The sequence below is a fragment of the Emydura macquarii genome, unplaced genomic scaffold (assembly GCF_026122565.2).
Source record: "Emydura macquarii macquarii isolate MOO-44397 ecotype Brisbane River unplaced genomic scaffold, CSIRO-AGI_Emac_v2 contig_2452, whole genome shotgun sequence".
In the NCBI taxonomy this organism is placed as follows: domain Eukaryota; kingdom Metazoa; phylum Chordata; order Testudines; family Chelidae; genus Emydura; species Emydura macquarii.
Window position 1 is genome coordinate 2,517,538 of NW_027132589.1, and position 26,325 is coordinate 2,543,862.

Consider the following 26,325-nt stretch of genomic DNA (forward strand, 5'->3'; position numbering starts at 1 on the left):
TTTCTCCTCTGTGCTCTTCCCCCAAGCAGTTAAGGCAGCGGTCGTGGGGGTCGCTGAGCGGGAAAGCCTTCTCGCAGGAGGCACACAGCTTAAAGCCAGGTGACCCGGGCATAGTCAGGCCACCCTAAGCCCCTCAGAGGCTTCTTAATTTATCTAAACTAACACTCTTAACAACAACTTAACTAACTAAGGTATTAAAAGAACAAAGTTCAAACAATGGGGAATGGTACTTGCGAAGAGCAAGGTTAGTTCCAGCAACCGTCACGGGCGGAATGAAGGAACTGAGGGGGCGTAAGGCCGGCAGTGCCTCATATATTGCGGCATGCGTGCGGGACTCCGGGGGGAAACAGAGCCGGCCCTACGGGATCTGCTAAGGGGAAAAATGTTCCGGGAACCGTCACGGTGGCATGCACTCACTTATAGTGGAATGGACATGAGCAATCACTCGAAGAAGAAAAGGCTAATGCCCTTCTGACATAAAGTGTATGTAATATCACATCGCCTAATTCAAGTGTGGTTTATGAAAGAAGACAAATAGACTGGTTAATGTGGAAATCAGAGGACAACTTCAATAAGAATTTGGGATGTGGTCACAATGTCACCTTGTCCTTGAAAAATACTTTGAAGGTGGGGGTATGGCATCAGAGTCCCTATCTCATAGACTTTAAGACCGGAAGGGACCATCATGATCATCTAGTCTAAGCTCCTGTACATTGCAGGCCACAGAACCTCACCCACCCACTCCTGGAATAGACCTCTTACCTCTGGCTGAGTTACTGAAATCTTCAAATTGTGATTTAAAGACTTCAAGTTGCAAAGAATCCACCATTTAACTCTAGTTCAAACCAGTAAGTGACCCATACCCCATGCTGCAGAGGAAGGCAAAATACCTCCAAGGTCTCTGCCAATCTAGCCTGGGGAAAATTCCTTCCCAACCCCAAATATGGTGATCAGTGAGCATGTCAGAAAGATCCACGAACCAGACAACTGGGAAAGAATTCACTGTTGTAACTCAGAGTCCTCCCCATGTAGTGTCCCATCTCCAGCCATTGGAAATATTGCTACTAGCAACTATCTCCCCAACTTTCAGCAGAAGTAATGGCTATCAAGAAGACCATTTTCATAGATAAAGAAGGGAACAAGTCACTACTGGCTCAAAGGGAGGTTTAAGCACTAAGTTGAGGTCCTAAACTGAGGTAGGGCATTTGACTTGTGGAAAAAGATTCATCAACCCCTTGAGAAACCTCACCATCATCAGGAAATGGAAGGCTATAATGGCTGCCAAAAGTACCCTAATGGAACTCAACGACAACCCTGACTTTTTCAGTTCTAGGGTGTAATCTAGTATATCTGACAATGAAGAAGAAACAAGCAAAAGGTTTTAGGTCACACCAGTGGCTGAATCTCATCCACTTTTGTAGGTAAGTATTATGGGTAGACTGCTTCTGACTAAGTAACAATACTCTTCCTACTTCCTCAGAACAGGTTGTTTCTAACAGTGCAAACCATCGATCATCCATGATTTGAGATGAAGAACCCTGAGGTTAAGTAAAGAATTTGACTGGTTTCCTGAAAGAGATGATGAGGGAGGGTCTGGATGGTGATCAGTTGACAAGCACCCAACTGGATGAGGAAAGTAAACGACATCTGTCTTGGCCCCATCAGAACCACCAGAGTAACTCTGTCCTTGTCCTTTCTTATCTTGATAAGCACCTTGAATATCAGAGGAGTTGGAGGAAATGTATACAACAGACCCAATGTCCAATGAAGGAGAAAGGCATCTCCCAAGGAGTCATGACCCAGTCCACTTCTCGAACAGAACCAGGGGCACCTCTTGTTTCTGGCCATAGCAAACAGGTCTATCTGGAGGACTCCCAATTATACTTCACTGCATATTTCAATGTTGGGAGCTATCGCCCACTTGTGACCCTCAGAAAAATGTCTACTGAGAGTATCTGCGATGATGTTTTGAATGCCTGGAAGATAAGCTGCTGAGATGTTCATATGATTTCATATGCACCAATTCCAGAGTCTCATTTCTTTGGTGCAGAGGGAAGGTGACCTCACTCCTCCTTGACAACTGATATGAAACATACATGACATAGTCTGTCATGATCTTCACATATTTGCCCCAATCAATGGCATAAAATGGAGACGTGCATTCCTGACCACGCAGAGTTCCAGCAAGTTCACATATAGAGTGCTCCCGTGAGATGTCTTGAGCAGTGTGAGTGTTGAGATGTGCTCCTCATCCCAATAGGGATGCATCTGTTATTACTATTGTTGGAGACGGTTGGGCAAAGAGGACACCTGTGCAAATGTTTTGCAGATTTTTCCACCAGTTGAGGGACTTCTTCACGACGTAGGAACGCAGAGTAGTTTATTCAAGCTGTGTTTTCTTGGCAAATAACCAGTTCTGAGCCACCCATGGAGGCAATGCACATGCAACCTCATGTAGTTTATCACAAAAGTCCCAGCTGCCATATGCCCCAACAACTGGATACAGTTCTTGACTGATGTCTGGGAGCTGATTTGGACTGTAGTGATTAAATTTGATAGGGTTATAAACCTGGGCATTGGGAGGTAAGTTTTGGCTGCTACACTGCATTGAAGCAAGCTCCTATGAACTCAAATCTTTGCACTGGGGCCAACATGGACTTATGAATTTTTAATTGCAGTACCCAGCTGAGAAATAGTTCTTGGCCTCTGAGTGGCCACTGAGGCCTCACTCTAGGAGTGTCCCTTTAGCAGCCAATCATCAAGATATGGGAATATTAGGATTCCTTCTCTGCTAAGTTAAGCCATTACCACTGACAGAACCTTCAAAAACACTCTGGAAGAAGAGAGACCAAATGGAAGCACTCTGTATTGAAAGTGGCTTTTGACTAGAATGAAACACAAGAAACTTCTGTGAAAAAGATGAATCACTATATGGAAATATGCCCCTTGTAGGTTGAGGGCCAAGAATGAATCCCCTAGTTCCAATGATGGTGGTGTTGCTGCAAGTGCTACCGATTTCACCTTCTGTATCTTCATGAACCTTTGACTTTAGATCTAGAATAGGTCTCCACCTGCCATGCTTTTTCAGAACCAGGAGGTACTTGGAATAAAACCCCTTTCCTATAGGTTGTACAGGAACTGGTTCTGTAGCACCTAAGTTCAGAAGGGAATCTATTTCCTGCTTTAGAAGGTGCTTACAAGAGTGGTCCCTGAAGAGGGATGGGAGGGAGGGAGAAGTAAAGTGGATGAAGCATCCTGCTGATATGATCTCCACAAACCACTTGTCTGTAGTGATATACTCCCAAGCTTGTCGGAAGTGATAAAGGCAGTCCATGAAGTGAGGAAGAAGGCATGCGGACTGTTGCTGCTGGTAAGGAGAAGGGGGAAGGTAACTCAGAACCTCGACCACCCCATCAAAATTGATGTTTCGAATATGAGGGTTGCAAGGTCAATGCCTGTATAGCAGACAATTTCTATTTCTGGAACCTCTGTCTGTCTTGTAGGAAGTAATCAGATCTCTTGGAGCTGGGGAATTGATCAGGACAAGATCTCTTTGCTCTCTGGGATTTACTAAATTTCCTTTTATGCTCAAGTGTGTAAGTTCCCAGAGACCACAAAATGGTCCTGGAATCTTTTAATGTGTGCAGAGACTCATCTGCCTTCTCCACAATTTTAAGCCGCTGAAGGGTAGGTCTTTGACTGTATTCTGGACCTCTCTTGGAAATCCTAAGAGCTGAAGCCAGGAGGCCCTTCTGATGACCACCACCATAGAAATAGAACGAGTAGCTGTGCCGGCAGCATCCAGCATATGTAATGACTGCCAAGAATTGAACTGTGAGTAATTGATGTGATTATATTTCAATCATCAACGCCTGATAGTTAGCAATTGTAAACAAATCTGATTTGCGACCAAATAAACAAAGAAGCTTCTGATCTTTGTTATATGATGTTGATTTATCATGGTGCTAGCTTCCACATTCATATACATCTTCGACAACTAGGGAGTTGGGAGAGGGTTAAGAAAATAAAACCTCGGAACCTTTAAATGGAACGTATTTCCTATCAGCTCTTTACAGATGGGTGATTGTTGCATGGGTATGCCAGATTACTTTTGCAGGATAAAGAAGAGCTTCATTAATAGGTAGTGCAATTCAAGCAGATGATGCTGTATGCAGAATATCAAACAGTTTATGTGGTGACTCCTTAACTTCTTCAAGTGAAATTTGTAAGGAGTCTGCCATCCTATCAACAAAGTCCTTGAACAGTTTGAAGTTATCAGCCAAGGATGGTGGGGCAGGCATGACTGCTTCATCGGGGATGAAGAAGAGACATTGGCTGGCAGGATGACCTCCTTGTTCACCCGTCTCCTGTTCCTATAAGGTCTCTTCTTGTGGATCAGGCCTTTTTGAGAGAGAGGATGGGAGGATTGTCTGCCCTTGTCATGACAATGTGTTGATGCTTGGGGCCCTAGAGAATTGTTGGTGATGCTGCTCATGGATACCAGTATGGTCAATGAGGCGGATCCATATTGTATAGGTGGGGGCACCCAAGAGATAAACTTCCTATCTGAGGAACCTAAGTTCCTTTCCTAAGGTCTTTTTGAGAGGATTCTTGAGTCTTCCTCTTAGAAACTCTAGGGGAGTATTGTGCCGAAGTGGTTGAGGCAGTCAGCTTGCCCAGGAGACTGGAGTATGGGGAGGGCAGGTGGTCCCTGGTCTGAATAAAAAGCCGGACAGAGGGAGCTCTTTTTATGATGAAGGCACAATTTAATTTCCCACTTCTTTCTGGCTCTCAAGTTTAAGGCCAAGCAAAAATTGCCTTGGGGAATCAACCTCCCCCCCATCCCCAAAGTGTAACGGACATACCTGGACTGCCTGTCACTCACCAGGATAGCCTCCCACCACAAAAAAGGCAATGTTTTAAACTGGGAGAGCTGGGCATATCCACCCAGCAATCTCATGTTCCCTGCGGAAATACTGAAAGTTTACAACAATTTTTTTAACTACTACTAACAATAACTAAGCTAAGTAAAACTATGAGAAAAACTGCAGTTGAACTAAGCTCAACTCTGACACTGCTGAGGCTCCATCTTAGGCAAAGCAGTTGAGAAGGAACTGAGGGTGGTTTGCCAGCACAACTCTATATAGTCACAGTGCAGAACACAAGACAGAGTAGAGCAGCACATGCATGGGCCAAATGGGCACTGCTACCTAAAATCTCCAATCGAAGGTGCATGGGGTGCATGCACACATGAAGTGGAGCACCCACAGGGACACTATTTGAAGAAGAATTGTCTGTTTTATTAGAATAGATTCTTGTAGAATTTACATACTTTTTATAATTAATTGAAATGGCCACAAGAATTTGCATGATTTAACAATTAAAAGTTCAATGGAACCCCACATGTACAGATAAATTATATGTATATTTCATAATATCTGAATGATTGATTACATTAGCTTTATAGCTAGTATTTTAGATTAAGGCATTTGAACAGATATCTAATGGATAAAAAAATGTACTAGATCTTATATAATATAATGGATTAAACATGGTTGGTATAGAGTGAGTTCAGAACAGTGTTTGTAATCCTGTGGGTGCATTGCAACCTGTAACTTACCTGCTGGGCACCATCAGTTTATTAATGGTACCTCTCAGAATAACATCAAAGACAAAATTTGTGAACATCATACTTGAACCATTCAATGCTCAAATAGAAGCTGTTAAAAAGCATAAAATTTTCCTGAGCCCTTCCATACCTTAGAATATTTGATACACATGCAAAGACAGACCTGTAAGGTCCTGAGAGGCTCTCAAGGTTGAGAGTCACAAATAGCTTTGAGGTGCTACAAACACTCTGCTCTTCCCTTATGCTAAAAGAGAAGAATGAGAGGACCTCAGCTAGCTGGGAAGGGAGGGTTCCAGTATGAAAAAGGCTGAACCACTGCTATATATGTTTGATGCTATTCCATTAACAGTGAAAACTGAAGACTGACAGAGTGTATGAAGGATTTATTGGGGGAAAAAAATTTAGGGCTGGTCTACACTAGAGAGTTTTGTTGACAAAAGTCAGCTTTTGTCAACAAAACAGTGGAGGTGTACATAGTGAAATGCTCCTTTCACTGATATACTTCCCCTGCTATGCCACCATAATACAACAACCTCAATGAGAGGTGTAGAGCTTATGTCGGTGTAGTTAGGGCGACACAGTGTCAGTGCAGACACTGTTTCTCTTACATCGGCTGTTGGCTGTCATTCTTATAAATTTCACAGCTCCATTGGAACCATGAAATTAACACGGAAGTAGGGAGGTTAGAGCCCAGCTGTCCCCCGTGTTCCTGTAGAGCTCCCAGGTGGGAGTAGGGTGAGAAGCTCTGGGCGGCTTCCCCTGACTCCCAGTGGGAAATGGAGAGGGGAGAAGCCCCAGGAGGCCTCTCCCGACTCCCAGCAGGGAACAGAGAGGGGAGAAGCCCCAGAAGGCTTCTCTCGGCTCCCAGCAGGCAATGAGGATCAAGGGGAGCAATCCACCGGGAGGCCAGGAGCCCATGGAATAGCCAGGCTCCTGGCAGGGAACTCTCAACTCCCCACACTGCCCCTTTTAGGTCAGTGGAAATGCTCCTGGTGAGGATGCACACCACCGACCCAAGGTAGTGTGGACAGCAGCCACTGCAATCATTAATACAGTGGCTGTAAGTCAACCTAACATAGGTTGACTTATACTTGTAGTGTACACAAAGCCTTAATTAATTGCACACCAAAATGACAAACAAACATCCTTTGGGTTTAACAATATTGCAGAACAGTTGTGCTCCGGAAGAGATTAAAGGAATTTATCAGAACATCAGATTTCATAACTCTGGGTTACCTCACTTTTAATTAAAATACTTATGCATTAATTTACTAAACCCCTTTAAACTCTATTGTGTTAGAAAATATATAAACTGACAATTACCCATCAGTATATATAAATTCACAGAGTGTTAAATGCATATCATGGGTTCAGTTCTCTTGCTTGTTCAAATTCATTCGACACCTTTTAACAAAACTGTTCAGTTTAATTGGATTTAGGTGTTAAGAATAAAACTTTTTTTTTTTTACCTGTTCACAGTAGTATTGCTTTGATCATGTGTATATCTCCAGGAATGAAATACCCCTTCCTTGCTATTATTTTGACTGAGCTGCAATAAGCAGAAAGCAGATCTATAAAAATACTATTGATGTATTTTAGAATAAGCAATACAAGAATACAAAATAAAATAAATGGCATAATTAAAGTTATTTGACAAACAAATCCCACCTCTGTTCTTCTGGTCCTATTTTTTGACAACCTAAGATCTGCCAGTTGTTCCACTGCAGTTGTATAAGCATCCTGTAAACAGAAGAGCAACTACAATATTTAGTACATGTGAAGACACAGTTCAGGCATGATCACTTATTTATCTTGGATCTTTTGTCCTCAGTTACAATTATGCAACCCCATTCATTTCAGTGGGGTTCCAAGTGTGTAACTAAGGGCTGAATTTAGTTTTTAATAAAACAATTAAATCATTGTGTGAGAATGTAGTGCTCATGAAAAGTGATGGCTTGAGGGACCTGGAATCTCACAGACCAAGTACAGCATATGGGCAGGGCTTCTCTACACAGCAACATTGTCCAGACGGAATCACTTCTCTATAGGTGGCAGGGCTAATATTATTCCATATTAGTAGTCTCCATGCTCATTCAGTTTTTGACCTCTCTGTTAAGAATACTAGTTCAGACAAGTTGTGAAACCTGCAGACAGAGAGAATGTGGATTGGCTGTGTCCCCAGGCTAATCTGATTTGTCATAAATGCTCAATGTTTATTAGAATGTACTGTTAGAGCATAAGGAGGAGCAGCAATATGTGCACCTGGAGAAGTAGAAAGATTCCTACTGTGATAAACATGGCCTACGGAGCTGTAACTCTTCAAGCCTGTTTTAGATGCTTCAGGCTACCCTCCTCGGTCAATAAGTCAACAGTGCTGTTGAACTCAAGCAATGAGAATGAATGAGTTAGTCAACTTTCTACTGAGAGCCTCATTCCACTATAGGTCAGGTTGAAGGTACAGAGATGATGTCCCAGCCCAGAATCTGTGAACCTGGCCCCAAGATGGAGATGAAAGAAAAGGCAGAGAGGGTCCTGTTGCTTTCTGTTAGACTGGGACAGACGAAAAGATAGGGAGGCCTTTATTCAGACTGAACAAGTCACTCCCCGAGCCTGACTGTTGAATTCTGCAGAATTCTGAGGGAAACACTGACTTATTGTTCTGATTCAGAACAAAGTAACAGAATCTGACAATAGCAATTTTCCCTTTTTCTGTATTAAGGGCCCCAACTGGAATGCTTCCCAGAGCCTTCCAGGTTTGCTACAACTATCCTCGCTGCCATTATAGTTGCTAATTATGATTTTGTGTGTGTGTGTGTAAGTGTTAAAGTGTTTAATTGAGAGCATGCGCACGCAACATAGGCACTTGCCAAACTAATTTCACATAGGCTGCTGAACAGCCACCAGATGCATATTTCATAATTTTATTTAAAGGAAAAGAAAATCATGTTCAACAATACATAGGATCTATTCTCACCTGCATATATGTAACTCCTCTTGAATAGAAGTTACAAACATGTAACAAAGGTAGCACAGATTGTTATATTTGCACAAAATCTATATTTTGTCAAGTTTTTGCAATCAAAACAGTCTTCCTAGTTAGAGAGGCCTAAACTGCACTGAAATGAGTTTTCACTTTTTACAACAATAAGTACATCTTAAAGTTTGACCTTATGCAAATCAAAGAGGGCAACTATAACTCAAAGAAAACTCTGAATATGAATAAGTTACTGGCCAATTCCTATAAGGAAGTCGTTAAAAAATGCAGTCGCCTATCCATATCTTTATTTGAAAATTATTTTAAAAGAAACAAATTGTTCCTAGCAGTAGCCTTAATTTCATGTATGGCTTTATAAGAAGTACAATAGTGGTTTAGTCCTTTTCAACATAATTGTCTAATTTGTTTGATGCATTTTAAAAACAAACCTTTAGATCCAAAACATAGTTACTTTTGAAAGTAAGTTACTTTCCAGATAAATTTGATTTCATTTATTGTCCAAAGACTGATATTTATTCCACTCTTACCTTTTGCATCTTGCTTGAAAGAACACCTGTAAAAGACCAACAATTGGTTTGTGCTTACAGAAGTCCTCTACAAAAATTTTATCCATACAGAATTGTGAATGGCTGAGATTCCTTACCTCCTGTATCAGTCTCATTTCCCAAGAGACAACATTTATTTTCAGGAGAATGGACATCTTGTTCCAAATCAGTGGTCTGTACGTTCTGTAACAATATTTGAGTTTTAGTAAGTGCAAAAACACAGAAACCAAAAATATATAGTAACTATGACTATTTACATTTAGGCTTAATAACTTTATGAGCTGGAGCGAGGAAGTGAAAATTGGAGAGAGATGTTAACCAGAAAAAATTGTGGGACAGAAAATTATATGAAGTAATGGTATGTTACTGCCACTTGGCTTGCTGTGGGACAGAAAATTATATGAAGTAATGGTATGTTACTGCCACTTGGCTTGCTGGGTAACCTTTGGAAAGTCACTTCCCTTCTATCATCCCCATATATAAAATGGAGATGATATTGATCTCCTTTGTAAAGTTCTGTGAGATCTACTGATGAAAAGTAGATCTTTGATGGCTGTAGCAAGGAGCAGGCAAAACACTCTGCCTGGGTTCCTAGGCACTGGGATCCCTGCTGGAGCCAGAGGTAGGGGAGCACTGATTTCTTGTCCCCCTTGCTGCAGAAGGAAGCCACTGCCTAGGGACCCTGGTGGAGATCAGGGGGCTAAAGGACGCATGTAGTTTTCCTGCTGCAGCCAGAGGGACAGGACCAGGAGATCAGCAAGGAGGCAGCCTCCCCACTGAACTCCTGTCTGGCTACAGTGAGGGGTGGGGGCGGCAGGCAGAGCAGCCAGGTCCTACCATGTTTGAGGAGGGGCAGGACTCTAAAAATCAGTGCCTTCTGGTTTATCACTTAACTGCCAGTGCTTCAGTGTGTAGTGACAGTCACTCATTTATATTAGTGCTTTATTTGTGTGTGACATATTGTGAGTAATTTGTAAGTGTAAAATAGTGAATGTAAGAATGAGCACAAGAATATTTACTTTAAATATGTAGTGATTTGTAGTATTCGATGTATATGTCAATACATTTTTATGAGTTGATAGACTGGTGGCCCTCCGGGGTTGTAAATATGGTATTTGTGGCCCTCATGCCAAAAAGGTTGGGACCCATTGTAGTGCAATGCATAGTGTCTCACGCTTTCCGTTTAGTAGCAGGTGCCTGGTTTAATCTGTAGTGGTGGTCAACAAGCTGGTCCCCCAGCAGAATCAGGAGCTGGAGGCCAAGCAGCAAGGCTGCGATGTGAAGAAGGGGATCACTAGCACTAACTCAGACCATGGAAAGGGAGACTGCAAGTAGGAAAATTGGCGCCACAAGCCCGGTGTCCTTCCCAGCACGTGGCTCCGGCCATGACCGATGTCTTGGGCCCGGGGAGGAGTGTTTTAAGTTGTATTTAAAAAGACACCAACCAGCTGCTTCCCCCCGGCCTTGAGCCGCGCCCTAAGGCAGCCAGGCCAAGCGCAGCAGGGAGCAAAGGCTCCGCTCTGCTCCGGCAGCGCCGGGGAGGGGCCGGAGCCGAGCCGGAGCCGCCCCGAGGTCTCATCATCCAGCCGGTACCTGGCGGGAGACGCTGGCGAGCGGGAGGCTGGTGCCATAGATGCCGCCTGCGAAGTCCCCTCTGTCCACAGCGCGGCAGCGCCGGCTCCTCCTGCCAAACCGGGGGGGGGGGGAGAGAGGAGAGGGCGCAGAGGCGTCAGGGGGGGGCAGCAGCTGGGCGCCGGGGCGAGTGAGCGCGGCCGGGAGGGGGTGGCCGGGACCGCCCCACCTCGCCCCACCTACCCTCGGAAATGGAAGGCGCCGCCGGCCGGGCTCCCGGCCTGATGCATCTGACGCCGCCGCCGCCGCCGCCTCCACTTCGGCCTCCGAGCGCTGCTGGGTCCCGGCCGCGTCACAGGGGGTCACTATGGGAACGGGCCGGGGCCTAGCCGCCGCCCCGGCCCCAGGGACGCGTGGAACTCGCGGCGGGGGGGGGGAGACGCCCTTCTACTCCCTCCTCCTGCCTCCCTCAGCTCAGTCCTCTGTGGAGGGAGACGGAGTCTGGCGCCCTCCCGCCTGCAGTTTCCCCTCTTCGGGAAGAGTTTAGAGCCGTTTCAGGCCCGCGCCCTGCGACCCCCGCTTAGTTTTATGTTTTTACTCTTCAGGTCGGGGCAGCCCCTGTGGGCCCCCAGCAAGCTGGAGCCTGTTTGTGCTGAGCTGCTGCCCAAACATGCCCAGGCCCCCAAGCCCAAATATGGGGATAACTGGGTTTCCTTGGACTACATTTGAAATCTTAGGTAGCAGTGGGCAAGACAGCAGCAGTTTCCCCTCCCCCCCCCCCCTTCCTTCTCTGCATCCCCTTTTTCCCTCCCTCAAAAATCCTCTTCAGTCTTGCTCCTTTTCAACTCCATCCATCACATTCAGGGTCTGCGCTCCTTCTTTTGCTATTTTCATGTCTCCTCACCAGCTGCAGTATTTCCCTCCTTCACATCATCCTTCACCTGCAATACTCCTCTTCTCATGTCTGCATGTTTTCCTGTCTCTGCCTCAGCCTAGGTCTTCATCTCCTCCTCTCTTGGATATTACAGTTCCCTTGTCTGTGTCCTCTCCAGGTTCCAGTTCTCCTGACTGCAACATATATATAAAATGCTAGTAGCTGATTTTTACTCATACAAAGAAGAGCTACTGCATAACCTCTTCTCAGATATCTCAACTGGGTCCCTATTTGTTTTGATCTGGTTCGTATGTGGCCTCCTGGGACTTTCGCTAGATTTTCTTCTGCTCCCCATCCTGCTCATCAAGCACCAACTTCGCATTCCATTTCTTTACACAATCTCCACTCTTCCAGATGAAGAGTCATCTCTGCTGCTTTGACCAGCTGGAACAGCCTTCCTTTCTCTGTTCTTCACCTATTTCTCCATTGAATTCCACTCCAGTACCAACTTACTTGGTACTGCTTCCATCATTAATGCCAATTTGGTGCAGTTAGGTTCTGCTTTAGCTACCTTTACTATATCTGGGAACTTAATAGCTATGCCAGAACCAGAATCTCCTCATCTGGATGTCTCACCATTATGAGTAGCTTCCTCCCTTGATACTAAAGCCTAGGGTAATGATATGAAGATTTCTCTACATCCATCATCTTCAGCACAGATATCCATCTCTGAACCACTCCCCTCAACTTCCTCAGACTCTGCAGCAATCAGTACATCCTTTAGAGAAGATCTATTCTATTCTTCTGAGTCTTCATCTTTAAGCTATAGCAGAAGTCCTTCTCCAAGGATTGCCTCCTCCTCTCTTGGGTCAATTCATGAAGAAGTCCCAGAGAAAGGGATGTGAGGGCATTCTTCCTCTCATTGCAGGAGATGCTGTTCTGGCAGATTACAAGTTCCATGGATTCCTCCACCTTAACTTCATAATTCTTATTATGGTATGCAGTCCTGGCCTTACTTGGAATTCTCAATTTGACTACTCTGCTGCATATTCTTTGAGAGTCCCTTTGTCCAGGAATAGGTCATGTCCTCCTGTGAGGCCTTTAAGATCAGTGCAGCCATCTTGGCAGAATGACCCTCCTGATTTGGGACAGGAAGTCCAAAGTGATGTCTTCTTTGTTGGATGAAGTGATCAACTTATCTATGATGGACCATTTTAAGGTTTTTCATGATCTCATAAAAAGGATGGCTGACACCTTAAAAATTCCTTTGGAAGTTGTACAAGAATAGTAACAAATTGTTTGATACCTTACACCCTGTCACTCAAGGTCAATTGGCAATACCCATACACAAAGGTCTCCTTGAACCAGTCAGGGATCCATGGCAGACCCAGCCTCCATCTCATATATCTCCCAAAAGAAAAGAGCATCTGTACTTAGTCCTTCCAAAAGATTTTGAGTATTTTTATACTTCTCCTGTTCCAAGCTCTTTGTGGCTGCTGTTAATGAGAAAGCTAAGCAACACAATTAGCCTAAGTCAACACTAAGGGGTAAAACCTGAAAAAAATGCACCAATTCAGGAAAAGGTCTTTTCCTGGTCTAGCTTTCAGATTATTAGTTACTATGCTTTGCTAGCCAAATATGACTATCTCCCAGTTTATGGCAAAACTTTCTCAGGACTCCAGGGTAGAGTTAAACTCCATTTACTTAGGTCAGCTGATTGTCGAGATGGCTCTACAGGCAGCAGTGGATGCATTTGACAGAGACAAGATTAATGGCCATTTCTGTCACCTTGCAAAGGATATTATGGCTGCAATCATCAGGCATTCCAAAAGGGGTCCAGTCTACAATTGAGGACCTTTTTAATTCAAAGACCAATGAGGAACTTCACTAATTGAAAGGTTCTAGAGTGATATTTTCATCCATAGACCTGTGCCCTCCAGCCCAAAGGAGTAAGCAGATTAGGTCTCAATCTTTTTCTAAAAGACAGAGATCACCTTTATCATACTTTTACCACAAGAAGTTCTCAGAATCCTCTAAGAAAAGATGTCATTATCAGAGGAAGAGCAGTTTGGCATCTAACATCTGGCTTGAAGTCAAGTTTGTTGCCACAGTCAAGAGTCCTGTACTAATTTACAAGAATCTGTAACCCCTCCTCTTTCCATCTGGCAAACACCTTTCTTTCTTTTTGTCTATATGAACTGGAGACTTCTGGGTCCTCAAAGTTATCTAGAAGGGTTATTCAGTTCAGTTCCAGTCCTAGCCCACTTCTCACTTCCCAACCTTGTCCATTCTCAGGGACACCTCTCATGAGAGCCTGCAACAGCAAAAGCAAGACTCTCCTCTACATGTGAGTGCATAAGAAAAGGTGGTCTCTGAGTTTTGGGGCAGAGGATTTTATTCTGTTATTGCCTTGTTCTGAAGAGGAAAAGAGAGTCGCATCCCATACTGGACCTCAGGTGACTCAAGAAGTTCACCCATAGTCTTCAGTTCAGGATGATCATCCTAGCCTCTACATTCTCCTCCCTAGATCCCCTGGATTGGTTCATGACTCTCAACTTGCAGGATGCATACTTCCCTATCTCCCTCTATCCATCCCACAGGAAGTACATTTCATGGTGAAAGACATTCATTACCAGTTCAGAGTGCTACCATTTGGTCTTTCTGTGGCACAGAGGGTGTTTACCAAGTGCCTATTGATGGTAGTGATGCATTTGCGAAGACAAAGTCTTCACATCTATCCTTACCTCAATCACTGGTTGATTATGGGGACGAGGCCACAGCTCATCACCAAGACTGTGTAGGTGGTTCTCCATCTAGTCTCCTTGGTAGGCCTCTGAATCAGTCAAGTCTGCTCTCACTTCTGTTCTGTCAATAGAGTTCATAGGAACACGTCTTAGCTCAAGATCAGCAAGCTTACCTTTCTCACAACAGATTATGCATCATACGTCATCTCATATTAGGTCTTTACACTCAAAAAACCCATCCATCTCAGTTTATTGGGTTATATAGTCTTTTGCATTTATGTGATGCTGCATGCCAGACTTCATCTCTGTCCTCTTCAGGGTTGGTTAACATGGGTCTATCAGCTAAGCAGACACAGGATGAATGTACAATTTTTTACCCCAGGATTCTATCATCTTTGCTGTGGTGGAAGGATCTGCAAAATGTTTGGCAAGGTCTGATGTTTACATTGCCGTCATCCATAAAGACTCTTGTAACAAATGCCTCTTGACAAGGCTGGGAAGCATACCTGCTCTATCTTCAGACAGATGCAGGGATGGTGGTTCCCAACATAATCTCAGTTACATATAAATATATTAGAAGTCAGGGTCATTACTTTGTCTTGCAAAGCATTTTTACTTCTCATCAAGAGACCACCATCCAAATCCTGCAGACATACACAATACTGCAGTGATTCATTATGTAAATCTAGAGACTATTCATCTATGGATGTGGTGAGTTCAACAGCGTCAGTTTGATAGCTCTGCACTTGATTGGGATTCAGAATAATTTAGCGGTCCCAGTCAGCAGGAAGTGCTCTTCCATGCACAAATGAACCCTGAAAGATTCAGTCCCCACAGTTATAAAAATTTGTGTGAAGTTTCCACCACAGACTTTTTTGCTCCCGAGAAGGAATGCACCCAGGCTCCCTTTGGATGAATTCTGATTTGGTGGAACACAAATCTATTAATCTTCCTTCTGATTCCACTAGTTCCCAGAGTCCTCGGAAAAATAAGACAGAGCAAGGCCAAATTAATTCTGATAGCACAAGTGTGGTGCACCGGTTTTGGTACTTGAAGCTGTTGCATCTAGAAGTTTGTCCATCTTTGCACTGTTGGAGGCCCAGTACAATTTGAGTTGCTTGACCACTGTCCTACAGGCCTACCCTTGTTAAACGTCTGGGGATACACTGTTTCATTGCCAAGGAGCATATTTTTACACCGCCCCTCCTATCACCAGATGTTGTTTTGATGACCCCAATTATTAAGGTGAGAATGGAATGTAGTTAAGGTTGAAAACCCAGTGTAGGTAATTAGTATATATGATAATGAGTAGAGAGATAATTAGGTGAAAGTTGTTTAAGGAAGGGTATAAGAAGTCACTACTTAGACAAAGGGGCACGCTCCATCAACACCTGACTCCGTGGGAGGTGCTGCCGGTCAAATCAGAGGATCCACTGACTCCTTGGTGGGGCCCCTGAAGAAAGCCATTCCTGTATACAGCCTTCTGAGTAACTACTTAGCTCTTCAGGCTTAGTTAGTATGATATATTGTAGTTAATTTTAGGTTTTGTATTTAACTAGTATATCTATAGAAAACCTTGCACATTAAACCTTATTGATCTGCAAATCGGACGTACCGTGTCTCACTGGTATTCACACTGATCACTAAGTGTCCAGTATCATGCACTCCCAGTTTTTCTAGACAATATTTTGTAGAGCCAAGGTCTTATTCTACATCTGGACCTATTATTTTTACATCTAATAGCATGGGACAGCTGTCTAAGTTTGGTAGACAGATGTTGTTCTGCTACAGTGCAGGGCATTCCAATTCATAGCAGGGATGTTTTGTTGAGGTTTACATATAAAGCCAAGTAGAAACATTTTTTTTTCCACACAAAGCAGTATGGGCTGCTTAACATAATTTTCAATCCTTTTAGACTTCAATTCCTGTCACTCCGGATTATTTGTTATCCCTGAAACACTCCGGCCTTTCAGTCAGCTCCAGTAAGGTTCATTTTGCAGCAATTTCACCCTCCCATTCAGGGTCACACAGTATTTCACACCTGGACTGGGACTAAATTTCTGGTTTGTGTGTTTCCACCAGTTAAGGAAATTCCACCTCCCTAGGACTTAAATGTAGTATTTCTATCTTTGATATTTAAGCTTGTGTCATCATGTATTTTATACCACTTTTGCCATTTTAATAGAATTCTTGGTGGCTATTACATCTGCTTGGTGGGAGAAAGAGTCATGCATTAATGGCAGGACTTCTTTTTACAAGAACAAAGCTACTCTTTTACCCCATGCAAAAGTTTTACTCAAAGTAGTTTCAGACTTTCATTTGAACCAGTACATACATATATACATACACTTACCAGTATTTTTCCTAGGTCCTCCATCATCTCCTGCAGAAACAAAACTCCAAACACATTATGTATTGAGAGCTCTCTCCTGTTATCTCCATAGGATAGAATCTTTCTGCAAATCACAGAGACTGTAGCTTTTGGAGACTTGTCTAGAGGGCAGGATATTTTGACTCTGAGACTCTCAAAGTGACTGTCAAACTTAATCAGGATCTCATGAATTAAATAAATTAGCTTCTTCTCAGACCAAATCACACTTCTAGACCTCAGACAGACTTCTTAGCTTGTTTGAGGAGCATTTCTAGATTTGAAATCTGTAGGGCACCTACTTGGAGCTTGATACATACCTTTACCAATCATTATTGTCTTGTGGTATACTCTACACCTGACACGCAATTTGGCAGGGTAGTCCTACAGTCCTTATTTAAGTAAGATTCCTGGCACTCACCTCATAAGGGAGACAAATGCTAGCCAATCACCTAGAGTTGGATCCATATGGACAAATTCTCAAAGAAAGAACAGTTACTTACTTTACAGTAACAGTGGTTCTTCAAGATATTTTGTCCACACAGATCCCACAAGCCACCCTTCTTCCATACTAATGCAAAGTCCATTAGTCTTGGGATTCTGTACTGGTGAAGAAACTGCATGAAATTTGGGTTCCCTTGAGTGGGAAGTGCAATGATATGCAATAGCCCATCTTGTGCGGAAGGAGTATACTCGCACCTATAATAGGATCCACGTGGACAAAACATCTAGAAGAACACCATTTACTGTAAGGTAAGTAACAGTTGTCTTCATTGACTAAACTGTAGGTCTATCTAGCAATTTATACCAAATCTAACTTCACATTTCATTTAAAACATATTTTCTTCCTTTGCCTAGGTCTCGTCTCTCTGCCACAGATATTACTTTTTATTGTAATTCTATTACTGTTTTCTACATTCTTCACAAAGTGTTTTGGGGTACAATTTGTGTGGATGGCACTGGTAAAAAATGAAGTGTTTGGAGTTGCAACCAGTTTCAGAAGAAGTTAAACCATTTCTAGTGGTTGTGCTTATTCTTTTAGACGAGGGGTGTCAAACTTATTTGCTACGGCGGGCCAGATTTGAATTAAATGTACTTCAAGTGGGCCATACGTACCATAAATCGAAATACTAGGCACAACCATTTTTATGTAGTATTATATTTTATTTGCTAGATATCAGTGATATACAAACTGCAGTAAAGTCACTTCTATAACTACTACTATTTTACGATTAAAAGAATCGATCAATGATTAAGAATTATAGTACTGTGCAATGCCCCAAGACCGCACTGCCCCTCTCCTGCCTTTTGGAGTGCTGTGTCTCCATGTGCTGTGCCAGAGTACACAGATCTCGTGGCAGTGTGTGACTCACAGCATTGTACTCTCTGGCAGCAGCGTGCCACTGCAAGATCTTGCGGCGTTGTACTCTCTGGTGGCGTTGCGTGCTGTCATGAAATCTCGCAGCATTGTACCCTACCACTACCACCAGAGAGTACAACGCTGCAAGATGTTGCGGCAGCCCAACGGCCGGACCAAAAAGGTTGACGGGCCGTATCCAGCCCGCGGGCCGGATGTTTGACACCCCTGTTTTAGACAGTGGGGAAACTGGGATTCTCCTATATTGTAATAGTATTTATTGGTGGAAACATGATGATAGAGAATGTTGAGAATAAATTTCTCTTTTACTAACTGCCGGGTTTTTACTCCTTTATAATCTGCTCAAAAATTTGTTTTGTTTTGTGATGCAACATGCCTACTCTCAATTCCTCCACCCTTTTTTTTTTTTCTGGATGAGTGATAAATGAAGCGGGTGTGGGTGCTTAGCTGAGACTAAACATGTTTCTGCACAAAACCCCAACACAACTAAATCTTCAGAACCTCTTGCAGATGTGTACTTCTCTCATCTGTGTCCACTGTTTCTTCTTCTAGTGAATTTCAATACTATGCAATTTGTTCTTGTTCCAAGAGAATTATGTAAATAGTAAATACAATTAGTCCCAACACCAAGTACTGGAAAACATTGTTTGTTACCTTTCTCCATGTCTATTTGTTTCCGTTTACTACTTATCTGCATTCTTCTACTCAACTAGCTTTGTATCTGTAGTGTTGCTCCTTACAAATTCCCTTGCCTTTTCATATGGTTATATCTGAAATTCTATTAAAATCCCTACTACGCTCCATGTAAATGTAGTCCCTATCCTTCAGATATTTGCTAATATCAAGCTCTACTTTTTTTAGTCAAGAATATTTTATGCTTTATTTTAAAGCCTATAGTTTCAACACAATTGAAACTATTGCTTATTGGCACTAGAACACTGTCTAGAATCCTCTTCCTCATAGTGAAATCTATTCAACTCTATTGTCCTGGAATAAAATGTTGTTCTCCAAGCACTATCATCAAATATTCTTGAGATCATCCTCTGTCTTTGCACATTGCTGAAAATCTTTGTGGCTGAGACCCAACTATTTTATAAGAAGCAGCAGGATAAATGGAATGTACAGTGTTTAGAGAGAATACAACAGTTGCCTTTAGTACAAAAAGTGATATCTATCAGGAGCCTGACTAGAAAAGCAGAGAAAATGTGACAGGAACTATGCTATGGGATCAATTTATTTAATGATATACCTTAAGTTTAACTACATGGAATATTGCCATCAAATCACAGGAACAAAATATGTAGCAGTTCAGTTTACAGTTCATTGTTGTTAGCAGGGAGAGGGAGGGAATAAATGTTCATTTAAAACAGCACTTTAACATCCTAAAGGTATCAGTAACAAACCAACTTACGACTCTGAAAGTATGATATAAAATTGGTCACTGATAACATGAAAGCTGAATCTGAACATTTGTGACAACATAGCAAATTATAAATCATGTTTCCAGTCGAATAATCTCACAATGTTCTGCTGAATACTTTTTATAAGTACAAGTTTATCAGAACTCTGTTCTTCAGAACTTTACTGTGTCATCAATCACCAAGACATTATGACCCAATTAAAAGGTCTGAGGATTTACAGTTTAGGGTTTGAATTAATATGTGAATTGCAACAATGTTACACTACACTGATACTACACAGTGTTCAGACTGAATTTACACTAAATAGGTAAATGGACACCTAAAGAATATATTATTGTCTACATTATTTTTAGATTATGGGCAAGCCATACTTCTCCACGTGGGCACCAATGTCACTGCCAAGAACAATCTTGAGTGGATCACTGCGGACTATGTGGCTTTGGGAAGAAGGATAAAGGAGTTTGAAGTGCAAGTGGTGTTCTCATCCATCCTCCCTGTTGAAGGAAAAGGCCCAGGTAGGGACTGTTGTATTGCGGAAGTAAATGTGTGGTTACACAGGTGGTGTTGGAGAGAAGGCTTTGGATTCTTCAATCATAGGATGTTGTTCCAGGAAGAAGGATTATTAGGAAGAGACGGGATTCACCTAACGAAGAGAGGGAAGAGTATCTTTGCGGACAGGCTGGCTAACCTAGTGAGGAGGGCTTTAAACTAGGTTTGATGGGGGATGGAGACCTAAGCCCAAAGGTAAGGGGGGGAAGTGGGACACCACAAGGAAGCAGAAGGAGGAGGATGCAGCAGGGGAGGCCTCCTGATTCATATTGAGAAAGTAGGGCAATTGGCTAGTTATCTCAAGTGCCGATACACAAATGCAAGAAGCCTGGGAAACAAGCAGGAGGAATTGGAAGTCCTGGCACAGTCAAGAAACTATGACATGATTGCACTAACTGAGACTTGTGGAGTAACTCACACCACTGGAGCACTGTCATGGATGGGTATAAACTGTTCAGGAAGGACAGACAGGGGCAAAAGGGTGAAGGAGTTGCATTGTATGTAAGAGAGCTCTATCATTGCTCTGAGCTCCAGTAAGAAACTGGAGATAAGCCAGTTGAGAGTTTCTGGGTTAAGCTTAGAAGCAAGAACAATAAGGGTGATGTTGTGGTGGGTGTCTGTTACAGACTACTTGACCAGGAGGATGAGGTAGATGAGGCTTTCTTCAGTCAACTAGGGAAAGTTTCCAGTTCACAAGACCTGATTCTCATGGGGGATTTCAATCATCTTGACATCTGCTGGAAGAGCAATACAGCAGAGCACAAACAATCCAGGAAGTTTTTGGATAGTATTGCGGACAACTTCCTGGTGCAAGTGCTGGAGCAACCAACTAGGGGCCATGCTTCTCTTGACCTGCTGCTCACAAACGGAAGATTTGGTAGGAGAAGTAGAAGTGGGTGGCAACCTAGGCAGCAGTGACCATGAGATGGTCGAGTTCAGGATCCTGACAAAAGGAAGAAAGGAGAACAGCAGGATACGGACCCTGGACTTCAGAAAAGCAGACTTTGACTCCCTCAGGGAGCTGATGGGCAGGATCCCCTGGGAGGCTAATATGAGGGGGGAAAGGAATCCAAGAGCGCTGGCTGTATTTTAAAGAAACCTTATTGAGGGCACAGGAACAAACCATCCCGATGTGCGGAAAGAATAGCAAATATGGTAGGTGTCCAGCTTGGCTTAACAAAGAAGTCTTTGGTGAACTTAAACACAAAAAAGAAGTTTACAAGAAGTGGAAGCTTGATCAGATGACTAGGGAGGAGTATAAAAATGCTGCTCGAACATGTAGGAATGAAATCAGGAAGGCCAGAGCACAATTGGAGTTGCAGCTAGCAAGGGACGTGAAGGGGAACAAGAAGGGTTTCTACAGGTATGTTGCCAACAAGAGGAAGATTAGGGAAAATGTAGGCCCCTTACAGAATGGGAGGCAACCTGTGACAGAGGATGTGGAGAAAGCTGAGGTACTCAATGCCTTTTTTACCTCTGTCTTCACAGACAAGGTCAGCTCCCAGACTACTGCACTGGGCGGCACAGAATGGGAAGGAACAGTGCTGAAGGAACAGGTCCAAGACTATTTAGAAAGATTGGACATACACAAATCCATGGGGCCAGATGCAATGCACCCGAGGGTGCTGAGGGAGTTGACTGATGTGATTTCAGAGCCATTGGCAATTATCTTTGAAAGCTCGTGGCAATTGGGGGAAGTCCCTGATGACTGGAAAAAAGCAAATATAGTGCCCATCTTCAAGAAAGGGAGGAAAGAGGATCCAGGGAACTACAGACTGGTCAGCCTCACCTCAATCCATGGAAAAATCATGGAGCAGGTCCTCAAGGAATCCATTTTAAGGCACTTGAAGAAAGGAAGGTGATCAGGAACAGTCAACATGGATTCACCAAGGGAAAGTCATGCCTGATCAACCTGTTTGCTTTCTATGAAGAGGTGACTGGCTCTGTGGATGTGGGGAAAGCGGTGGACTTAATATAACTTGACTTTAGCAAAGCTTTCAATATGGTCTCTCACAGTATTCTTATCAGCAAGTTAAAGAAGTATGGGTTGGATGAATGGACTATAAAATGGATAGAGAACTGGCTAGAGCATAGGGCTCAACTAGTAGTGATCAATGGCTCCATGTCTAGCTGGCAGCAGGTCACAAGCGGAGTGCCCTAGGGGTCGGTCCTGGGGCCGGTTTTGTTTAACATCTTCTTTAATGATCTAGAGGATGGGATAGATTGCACCCTCAGCAAGTTTGCAGATGACACTAAGCTAGGGGGAGTGGTAGATACCCTGGAAGGTAGGGATAGGATACAGAAGGACCTAAACAAACTGGAGGATTGGGCCTAAAGAAATCTGATGAGGTTCAACAAGGCAAGTGCAGAGTCCTGCACTTTGGATGGAAGAATCCCATGTATAGCTACGGACTGGGGACCGACGAGCTAGGCAGCAGTTCTGCAGAAAAGGACCTGGGGGTAACAGTGGATAAGAAGCTGGATATGAGTCAGCAGTGTGCCCTGGTTGCCAAGAAGGCCAATAGCATATTGGGCTGCATTAGTAGGAGCATTGCCAGCAGATCACGGGAAGTGATTATTCCCCTCTATTTGGCATTGGTGAGGCCGCATTTGGAGTATTGTGTCCAGATTTGGGCCCCCACTACAAAAAAGATGTGGACAAGTTGGAGAGAGTACAGCGGAAGGCAACAAAAATGATTAGGGGGCTGGAGCACAAGACTTATGAGGAGAGGCTGAAGGAACTAGGCTTGTTTAGTCTACAGAAGAGAAGAATGAGGGGGGATTTGGTAGCAGCCATTAACTACCTGAAAGGGGGTTCCAGGGAGGATGGAGCTAGGCTGTTCTCATTGGTGGCAGATGACAGAACAAGGAGCAACGGTCTCAAATTGCAGTCGGGGAGATCTAGGTTGGACATTAGAAAAAAGTTTTTCACTAGGAGGGTGGTGAAGCACTGGAATGGGTTACCTAGAGAGGTGGTGGAATCTCCATCTTTAGAGGTTTTTAAGCTGCGGCTTGACAAAACCCTCTCTGGGATTATTTAGCTGAGGTTAGTCCTGCTTTGAGCAGGGAGTTGGACTAGATGACCTCCTGAGGTCTCTTCCAACTCTATGATTCTATATTGGCTGGGCTATCTGTTGAACATGCACGCATTTTAAAATTGTTATGCTTTCATAGGTTGTAATAGTCATCTTTGAGTACTACAGAGCTAGCTGTGTTCTCATGCTTACTAAACACATTATTTTTTAAGGTCAGTGAGAGAGACCAAAATGTTCAGTGAAAAGATTCCAATATCCCACTATCAGTCCTTAAGCCATTAAATGTTCCCACTTCTTAGCTCCACTCCACAGTTACAGGAGAACCTCAGAGTTACGAACACCACAGTCACAAACTGACCTGTCAGCCACACACCTCATTCGTAACTGGAAGTATGTAATCAGGCAGCAGCAGAGAGAGAGAGAAAAAAAAAGCAAATACAATACAGTACTGTATTAAACTACTAAAAAAAAAGGGAAACTTAAAAAAAAAAAGATTTAACAAGGTAAGGAAACTGTTTCAGTGCTTGTTTCATTTAAATTAAGATTGTTAAAAGTAGCTTTCTTCTGCATAGTAAAATTTCAAAGTGGCATTGTCAATAGTCAGTTGTAAATTTGTGAAAGAACTATAACGTTTTGTTCAGAGTGAGGGTTTTTGTAACTCTGAGGTTCTACTGTACTTTGTTAGATAAACAACCCTAAATATAAAGCAAATCAATGTTTATGTTTCTCACTTGATCGGGCTCTTCAGAATGGGAAGAAGTCCAGGTCTACACTGTAAACTTACATTCGTATAACTATGTTGCCCCAGGGGTAATAATCCACACCTCTGAATGATGCAGTTCTACTAACCCGGGGTTTTCAGTCTTTTTTAGAAACTGTACCCCTATGGTCTCAAGGTTTCACTTGATGTGCCCCTTCATGGTTTTCACTCTATCTGATGTTACCACAGTTGCAATAAAAGTCATAGTGCCCTAAAATTAACACATTTTCTTAGTGTGTCTAAAATACATAATTTACATCACAACAGGACTGATACTATTATGTTAGGACAGAATTCCAAACAGTTCTTAAAGCACCTGGCTTTGGCTGGGCTCCGCTGCCCCCCAGCTCTGGTCAGGCTCTGCTGCCCCTACACTTAACCGCTGACCCCCCTGCACCTACTCGTTGACCCCCACCCTACACTTACCCAGGCTCCACCGCCCCATGCCCCCACACTCACCTGCCGCCCCCCCACACTTACCCACTGCATGGCACCTGGCTCTGGCCAGGCTCTGCCGCCCCCATATTTACCCGCCGACCCCCTTGCACTTACCCAGGCTCCGCTGCCCTCTGCCCCTGCACTCACCCGCCACCCCCCTCACACTTACTCTCCATGCGGCAGCTGGCTCTGGCTGGGCTCCGCCACCCCAGCACCTACTCGCCGACCCCCTTGAACTTCATTTTCATTTTCAACTTTTCATTTTGAAAACTGATAATTTATTCATACCCTTTGTTTCCTATCTTTTAACCAGTTACTGATCCATAAGGGGATGTTCCCTCTTATCCGATGATTGCTTACTTTGCTGAAGAGTCATTGATGAGGGAACTTGTCAAAGGTTTTCTGAAAGTCCAAGTATATGTTATGGACTAAATCACCCTTGTCCACATGTTTATTGATCCCCTCTAAGAATTCTAATAGGTTGGTGAGGCATGATTTCCCTTTACAAAAGCTGTGTTGATTCTTCCTCAACATATCACGTTTATCTATGTGTCGGATATTTCTTAACCTTTACTATAGTTTCGGCCAATTGACCTGGTACTGAAATTAGGCTTACTGGTCTGTAATTTTCAGGATTTTTTAAAAAAAGACAGCATTACATTAGCTTCCCTCCAGTCATCTGGTACAGAGGCTGGTTTAAGTCTTAGGCTACATATCACAGATAGTAGTTCTGCAATTTCATATTTGAGTTCCTTCAGAACTCTTGGGTGAATACCATCTGATCCCACTGACTTATTACTGTTTATTGTATCAGTTTGTTCCAAAACCTTCTCTATGGACACCTCAATCTGGGACAGTTCCTGAGATTTGTCCCCTAAAAAGAATGGCTCAGATGTAGAGATCTCCCCCACATCATCTGCAGTGAAAGCTGATGCAAAGAATTAATTTTGCTTCTCTGCAATGGCTCTGCCTTCCGTGTGTATTCTTTTAAGACCTTGGTCCATCCAGTGACCCTATTGACCATTTAGCAGGCTTCCTGCTTCTGATGTAGTTAACTATTTTGCTGAGAATTGTTTTTTATTTTGGAGTTTGTTTGTTTGTTTTTTTGTATTTTTAGCTAGTTGCTCTTCAGATTCTTTCTTGGCCAACTTCTTATACTTTTATACTTGACTTCCCAGAGTTTATGCCTTTTTCTATTTTCCTCATTTGACTTCCAATTTTTAAAATAAGTCTTTTTTCCTCTAATGGCCTCTTTTACTCTGCTGTTTAGCCATGATGGAATTTTTTTGGTCCTCTTACTGTTTATTTTAAATTTATTTATTTGGGGGATGCATTTAGTTTGAGCCTCTATTATGGTGTTTTTAAAAAGATTCCATGCAGACTGCAGGCATTACACTTTTGTGAATTTTCCTTTTAATTTTTATTTAACTAGCTTCCTCGTTTCTGCATGGCTCCCTTTTTTGAAGTTAAATGCTGTTATGCGTGGGTGTATTTGGCATTTTCCTCCCACAAGGATATTAAATTTAATTACATTATGGTTGCTGTTATTGTGTGTATTTCTACTAATAAATAAAATAAAAAATAATAATAAATATTGAATAAAAAGTATAGTAGTAGGAATATACTCCCTACCACATGACCAGGATGGTGATGGTGATTGTGAAATGCTCAGGGAGATCAAAGAGGCTACAAAGGCAGAAAATGCAGTAATAATGGGGGATTTTAATTATCCTCATAGTGACAGGTATATGGCACCTGAAGAGGGATGCAGAGATAAAATTTGGGCATTTCTATTTATAGAGCTAGAGAGAGAGTTTAATTAATTTAAGATTTTTACTCTATTTGACTCTATGCTTTCATTCAGATATAGTGCCACTCCCCCACCATCGGAACCTACTCTGTCATTCCTATATATTTTGTGTCCTAGTATTACCATGTCCCACTGATTAGCCTCATTCCCTGTTGCTTATTATATCTTTATCCTCATTTAATGCAGACACGCTAGCTCACCCATCTT

The 26,325-nt window shown here is 43.0% G+C and overlaps 1 protein-coding gene across 1 annotated transcript in view; it reads right to left on the reverse strand.

The window, feature by feature from the left end:
• The window catches only part of FAM217A (family with sequence similarity 217 member A), a 32,834-nt gene extending 14,639 nt beyond the window's left edge, over nt 1-18,195 (reverse strand). The window contains exons 1-8 of the mRNA XM_067562579.1: nt 18,101-18,195; nt 17,231-17,426; nt 16,713-16,742; nt 10,763-11,077; nt 9,268-9,352; nt 9,152-9,177; nt 7,298-7,369; nt 7,099-7,178 (exon numbers count right to left, since the gene is read on the reverse strand). Of these exons, the coding sequence (XP_067418680.1) occupies nt 7,099-7,178; nt 7,298-7,369; nt 9,152-9,177; nt 9,268-9,352; nt 10,763-11,077; nt 16,713-16,742; nt 17,231-17,426; nt 18,101-18,195 (899 nt within the window). The remainder of the gene's footprint in view (nt 1-7,098; nt 7,179-7,297; nt 7,370-9,151; nt 9,178-9,267; nt 9,353-10,762; nt 11,078-16,712; nt 16,743-17,230; nt 17,427-18,100) is intronic.
• Between the last annotated feature and the right edge of the window lie 8,130 nt (nt 18,196-26,325).